General features: G+C 45.2%; 1 protein-coding gene across 1 annotated transcript; it reads right to left on the bottom strand.

Annotated features, from left to right (window-relative positions):
• Positions 1-5,188: 5,188 nt before the first annotated feature.
• LOC110329219 (olfactory receptor 13A1-like) lies at positions 5,189-6,279 on the bottom strand. Its single transcript, XM_021208814.1, has one exon. It carries the CDS (start codon positions 6,195-6,197, stop codon positions 5,259-5,261), a length of 939 nt encoding a protein of 312 aa, XP_021064473.1. The 5' UTR covers positions 6,198-6,279; the 3' UTR covers positions 5,189-5,258.
• Positions 6,280-7,163: the final 884 nt, after the last annotated feature.

Below are 7,163 nucleotides of genomic sequence, written 5' to 3'. Positions count from 1 at the left end.
ATATATATATATATATATATATATATATATATATATATATATATATAAACCCAGGTGTATTTCCGGAGTTTGGGACCCTTAAGATCATGAGGGACTCCTATGTCAGAAAATATGGATATATATCTGTAAATATTTCTGATATCTACAGGGAAAGTCATAGGTTTGTTTCCTATCTATCTATCTATCTATCTATCCATCCATCTACCTGATTTCTGCCTGCTACCTACTATATGTCCAGCCCCAAGCCTGTATCCATATAGATAAGTTCATACTTGTGACTTTCCCAGAGTTTGGAAATTGAAGCATTCCAGGCCCCAGTGGAGTTTGTGTGCCTTGCTCACAAATACAAAAAGGTACAATGGATGCATATTGGTCATGATTCAGGAGTGGCTGGAGTCAGATCTCTGATACAGGATCTAGAGGAGGTTTAGAGAGAGACCTCTCAGCAGCAGTTCCTGTCTCTAGCCTGCCTGTCACCAGTAGTGTGTCACTGTCACTCTGACCATCTGGGGGACCTGTTCATCTCATCCCCTTCTTTAGTAGGGGCAGCATGCAAAGAACTCCTCTTAGGTCCCCAAGAAGGAAGAATGAATCTACTGCATCTGACCCTTGTCTTTCTCAGCACTCTAAAGAGATGGTACAGGCAGCAATCTCCTCATGACTCCTCTGAAGAATATGTGTCCAGGAGGGTGGAGATGGTGTCAAGGGAATCTTCAAGTCCATATGGCATTGTGGTTCACCTCTCAGACACCCGAATCTTGATATGGGGAGTTTGCCAATTGCTATTGACCTCAAAGACATGGAAACAGAGTGGCATTTGGTAGTGCCTCAGCTACTACTGCAAGAAAAATATAGGCTGTCTACTTCAGCCTGTATTTTATATCCATAACAAATACTCTATAATTGAATATCCCAGGCAGGATTTGGTATATACTTATACTAAGTGTACTAAAATTTATCTGAGTTTCTTTTTTAATTTTTGATTTTTATTGTCTCATATATTATGTTTTTACTGAAGTTTCCCCTCCCTCATAGCCTCTTAGTTCCCTATCTACCACCCCCATCCATGCCTCCTCCATTTCCCTTCAGAAACAGGCAGACTTCCTAGGGATATCAACCAAATACCGCATATCAAGTGGCAGTAAGAATAGGCACCTCCCCTCGTATTAGAGCTAGATGAGGTAACAAAGAAGGGGGAAGGGGTCCCCAAAGCAGGCAAAGAGTCACTGTGAAGAGCCCTACAAGAAGACCAAGCTACACGACTGGAACATACATGTAGAGAGCCTAGGTCAGACTGATGTTGATGTTCCCTGGTTGTTGGTTCAGTTTCTGTGAGCTCCTATGAGCCAAGGTTAGTTGATTTTGTGGGGTTTCTTGTGATGTCCTTGACCTTCCTGATTCCTACAATCTGTCCTTTCCCTCTTCTGTAGGATTCCCTGAGCTCCATCTGTTGTGTGGCTGAGGTCTCTTCATCTGCTTCCATCAGTTGCTGGAAGCCTCTCTGATAATGATTCTATTAGATTCCTGTCTACAAGTAAAGGTGGCACAAAAATTGTGAGAGTGGTCAACCAATGACTGGTTCAGCTTTAGAACCATGCCACAGAAAGAGGCCACCCTTGACACTGCCTGGAGGGCCAGAAACTGGAGGCTAGATATTCCAGAGACCCAGGATAGAACCAAATGTGATTGGAAAAAAAGAAGTCAATTAAATATTTCCTAATGATATCTGGTCTTCTTTTAAAACTGGCTACTGGATCTGGACATGTCGTGTTCAGGATACCATATATACACCATGGCCATTGGCCATTGACAGTCTTCATGAAATTTTGGGAAGCCTGGACAAACAGTGTTTTTAGGTCCCTCTGGCTGGGAAGGTAAACACACATAGAGTGAAGGGTTATCTCAGGAAGAGGTGCACATGCCTGCCAGTTGTGATGGGACCTTTATCCCATTGACATTGATTTTCTGGTTGGTAAACGGGAGCAGAGCCAGCATAACATAATCATGCCACGTCTCTCTTCCTACACGACCCTAGCAGGATAGTGATCTGAGCATCACAGGGTGGTAGGAACTTCACCAATATGGTCCTAATACCTTGAATCTCTGGGACCAAGCTCTAGTATAAAGTAGGATCTGGTGGAAGTAGATAAAGAACTTTCACTGGGAGCCTGAATCTCATTTTCATCCTGGCCTTGGCTGAGAACACTGTGTACCTGGTGGTGAGGCCACAGTGGATAGTACAATAGGTTCAACCTCGTTCAAATTGTAGACTCATGGCTCACACCCAGGGAAAAGCTCAGTATTCACTGTACTCTGATTACCCAAGTCCGGTTACAGGCTGTGCTAATTGCTAGTACACATAGTCTAGCTGGCAATGACATCTGTTCTGCACTACACGACTATTGGAGTTTAGTGCTTCAGGGTCAGCCTGAGATCTTTGTTTGTTTCTTTGGGAAGCTCTTCTGAGTCTGGGTTAAGAACCAGCTTAATTGCTGTGGCTCAGAATCTGAGTCATTTGAGACACCTTGATGGCTAGCAAACCTTGACCCCGGGAGGGGCCAATCTTATTTCTTGGGTTTGGCCTGTGTCCTAGGTGCCTTGCCCTGGTCTGATGGCTTAGGAAGAATGAAGCTCGTGGAATGGAGGTACAGGACTTAGTTACCTGGATGGCAAGATGCATTGTCAGAGAGTGTACACACCGTCTCTAGAGAGTCTGTTATTGGCTCCAGGATCTGAATGCTATATTTTACATTCTTGGTCAATAGTTGCATCAAAGCAGAGCCCCTTGAAGCACTCACACACCCTCCATAGCCCTTTGCTGATTTTATTTTCATTCCTAGCATCACCACATGTCAGCTTTCTGAAGCCTGGCCAACTCGATCTCCATGAGAAGTCACGTCCTTGATGCATACAAAATTTGCTCAGGGACTTGACACACAATGACAACTCACATTCAAAAGCTATTTCCATAGGCTATGCCCCTAGCTTGCTCTTTTATTTACCTTATGGGTCAAGAGAATAGAGAGTAAAGAGAATGTTCAGAACTCCTTTTCGTTATGTCTATGTAGAGCCACATTGTCATAGAGATCACCCTTGGATCTGTCTGTGGAGTTTGTCAATCTGCAGAAAGACCTGCGTGTTATTCCCCAGACTCTGAAGCTGGAAAGCACCAGGCCTCAAAGCAAACCAGGCCTCAAAGCAAACCCTTCACACTGCCTGGCCATCTGCACAGGCTCACTTCAGATCTGTTCTTCAAGCACCCGCACTGTCTCCACCACAATAGAAGCTAACCTGTCTTCTGGTGAGAGTGTTCCCAGGAAGGATTTACTGAAGGGGGAGATTAGTGTTCATGTGACCAGCAGCACCCCAGGGACTGGGGACTAGAAAGCATGGACTGAATGAAAAAGGAGAAAGCCTGGCATTTCTCTTCTATGGGTTCTGGACTGCCTCATTATAGGCCAAAACAAAGAGCCAAGAGTCCATGTGTCCTGACCCACAGGACCCAGTTATTCGGGGGGGGGGGGGATCTGAGGGGGACCACGCCTGAAAGAAAACAGGAGAGAAAGGAGGAGGAGACCCTGCAATGATTGTCAAGGTCTGTTTATTGTGAGCAAGGTTACAGAATAAAAGCGGTAAGAAGGAGGAAGTAAAGAGGGAGAAACTTGGCCGCGCCTCAGCCCGGGGGTGGGGGTGGTTCTGCAAACCTGCTCAGTGAACACGCTATCTACTCCTAGCTCAGGGAACATTCTGTGAGAAAGTTTGCAGTTACTATTATCTGATCTTGGTGTTCTGTCAGCCGTCCTTTCAGAAGGTCAGAAGTTCCCCTCCCTTCCGGAGAAACTTCTGACCTCGAGATAGAATAAATGTTTTGAAAAGATATTTTGGTCACAAGGATAAAGTGCCAAGTACTGCAACATACCTAATTTGCATCACAAGCCCTGGCATGGTGCAGCCTTCAGGAAGAAGGAAGGAAGGAAGTTGATGAAGAATGTGTTTAGTCTGAAAAGGATACAGCATCTTTTCAGCAGACGCTGCCCTTTCTCCACTGCATTGAGGTCCCACCAGTGTCTTAGCAGTGGCCACCTTCTTCCTTTTCCTACTCAATGTTCTTGGAGTGTTTTAAGAAGTTTAGCCAGGAGTAATTAGTTAATGCAAAATGAACTCCCTCCCCCACTCCCCACCCTGCTTTTTTTTTTTTCTTACTGGCTTGGATTGGTTTTGTGTTTTTGCATTTTGTTTGAGAAAGAGAGATGGGTATTTGGTAGGTAGGTAGGATCTGGGAATTATGGGAGGGAAAAGAATATGATTAAAGCAGGCTGTATGAAAGACGTTTCAGCCCCAGTGTTTTCATCTACACATATGGTACTTCTCTTTGATTCTGTGACCAGCTTCCACTTTACCCTTTGTGTGCAGACATTCATGTAGTTTCCCCAAAGCTTTTTGTTGGGAATAATTAATTTTTTATTAGATATTTTCTTTATTTACATTTCAAATGCTGTCCCGAAAGTTCCCTATACCCTTTCCCTGCCCTGCTCCCCTACCCACTCCCACTTCTTGACCCCGGCGTTCCCCTGTACTGGTGTATATAAACTTTGCAAGACCAAGGGGCCTCTCTTCCAAATGATGGCCGACTAGGCCATCTTCTGCTACATATGCAGCTATAGACATGAGCTCTGGGGGTGCTGGTTAGTGAGTTTGACTGTCATCATTTTCAGAAGTATGCTGTGTGCCATATGTGACTTCATTTTTGAAACTTAAACTTTGACTTCCACGGCTCAGTAGGAAGCTGTATAAAGGGAGAAGCCAAGTCACTCAACTTTGTCTTTCCTGAGACCCTGTGGCCATGCTGGCCCCTCAGCCCTCCTCATGAGGTTTACATTCTAAGTCCTAGGTTTACATTCTTTGTCCTAAAACAAGGCCCTGTGATGGTTATGGGGAGGCACAGGCTAATGATACACCACTGTCACTCACTGAAATCTTTCAATCCAGGAACATGGAATCTCTATTTAGATAAACTTTTATTATTTTTGAAATGGTTTGTATTTATCAGGAAATAAAGCCTGAGTGTTTGTTTACATTGCCTCTAAGAATTCTGTTGTTTTGGAAGTTACAGTGAGTGGAATTGTCCAGTGCGTGCACCAGAGAAAGGTTTTCTGAAGCGGTGATAGGTACACTTTCTCCTTTGCTCCATTGAGCTGCTCTCAGGAAAGCATGCTTAGGGACAGCCCAGTCAAGGAGAATATTCTACACTTCTCCACTTAATGTGAGAAAGAGGGTAAGATTCTGCCCAAGGCAAGCTTGACATCCTTGTTCCTCAGTGTATAGATGAGGGGGTTGAGGGTTGGGCTGAGGACTGAGTACAGCACTGAGGAAACTTTGCTTCTTTCTGGGCTATAGCTAGAAGCAGGGCTGATATAGGCACAGAACACAGATGAATAGTACACAGAGACCACAATGAGGTGGGATGAGCAGGTAGAAAAGGCTTTCCTCTTGCCCTCAGCAGAACGCATGCGCAGGATGCTGGCAATGATGTAGCCATAGGATAACAGTGTTAGCACGAAGTTGATGCCTCCATAAAAGGCATCTGCCACAAGTGTCATAACACTATTTACATATGTAGGACTACAGGAGAGCAGGAGGAGTGGGGGGATCTCACAGAAGAAGTGGGTGATGACCTTGGGGCCACAAAATGACAGCCGTGTCATCAGACCAGTGTGTACAGATGCATTCAGAGCACATATAGACCATACACCCACGGCCAGGGACCCACACAGCTGTGGGCTCATCCTAGAGCTGTAGTGTAGGGGAAAACAGATGGCCACATAGCGGTCATAGGCCATGACTGTGAGCAGCAGCAGCTCAGAAGATGCTGACCACACAAGGAAGAAGAGCTGGGCCATGCATCCCTTGAAGGAGATGGTGTTTTCCTCAGACACTAGGCCAACCAGGGCCTTGGGAATCACAGAGGAGGTGCACACAATATCCATGGTAGCCAGGTTGCACAGGAAAAAGTACATGGGANTGTGGAGCCCAGTGCTGGAGGTGACCAAAGCAATGATCACAATGTTGCCCATTAGAGCCATCATGTAGAGGGTTAAGAAGCAGCCTATGAGGAACAGTCTTAGACCAGGGTGCTCTGAGAACCCTTCCAGCACAAACTCTGTCACTCCTGTCTGGTTCAGACTCAGCATCATCATGAAGAGTGTCGGGTTTACCTCTGTGTTTGTCAGGTTCTGAGAAAATATCACCGTTTACCACGTCAAAGTCTGGTTCCAAACTCTCTGCAGTCAGAAAGGGAAGGAGTGAATGTATTTCCTTCATGGCAGCCTCTTTTTTTTTTTTTTGTCTGCATCACACCATTGGAAAAACCACATATATTTTATTTACTTTCTCCACGTAGATTTGAATCAAGAGGGACACCTGTTCCTCCCTCATCTTCTTGAACATGTGAAAAGAGTTCAAGTTCAGTGAATGGAAGCACCCCTCACTCAGCATCTGCTTGCGTTTTACTTCTCTGTCAACACTAACCAGTGCTTAGCATCACAGCTGTACCCCTTACCTCCACAGCCGGTGTTCTCCGCACGAGGACAATTTTAGACGGACACACTGAGATGAGTCTTGTACGATGCCTCACACCTGGCCTTCTAGCTTCTGAGGCACTTTGTCTCTTCTGATATCTGGAGAGGTTGCTCTATGGGTAATCACAACCTGATAATGACGTCCCCATGGCCAAGTAGCCATGCGTTTCCTGAATTTTACTTGCTATCTGTGGCTTCTCCTATACTTGGAGCTGTCTTGACTCTAACCCACTTGAAATCTGTCACCCAAGGGAGTGTTTTTCAAAACCCAGCCCAGTCATCCCAAAGTCACCATGGGGAGGAAGAATAGGAGATGACACACAATGCTTCATGTATGGGAAGGAGAACATTAACTAAGAATGATGAAGGGCGGTGAAGGTAGGAGGAGGGGTAGAGTAGGGAATATTTGGAGAGATAAGCAACACTAAAAGCCTTTTGAAGAATTAAAATCCTGTGAGCTATAACAACAACCTCCTTGGCAATATATGGTCACTGATGCAGCAGTGCACAAATGTTATGGATTAACCAACTATCTTTTTCTTCTTCCTTCCTTCTTTCCTCCCTCCCTCCCTCCCTCCCTCCCTC

This window comes from Mus pahari, chromosome 1, assembly GCF_900095145.1.
Source record: "Mus pahari chromosome 1, PAHARI_EIJ_v1.1, whole genome shotgun sequence".
Classification (NCBI taxonomy): Eukaryota; Metazoa; Chordata; class Mammalia; order Rodentia; family Muridae; genus Mus; species Mus pahari.
This window is presented reverse-complemented; position numbering and strand designations above follow the sequence as displayed.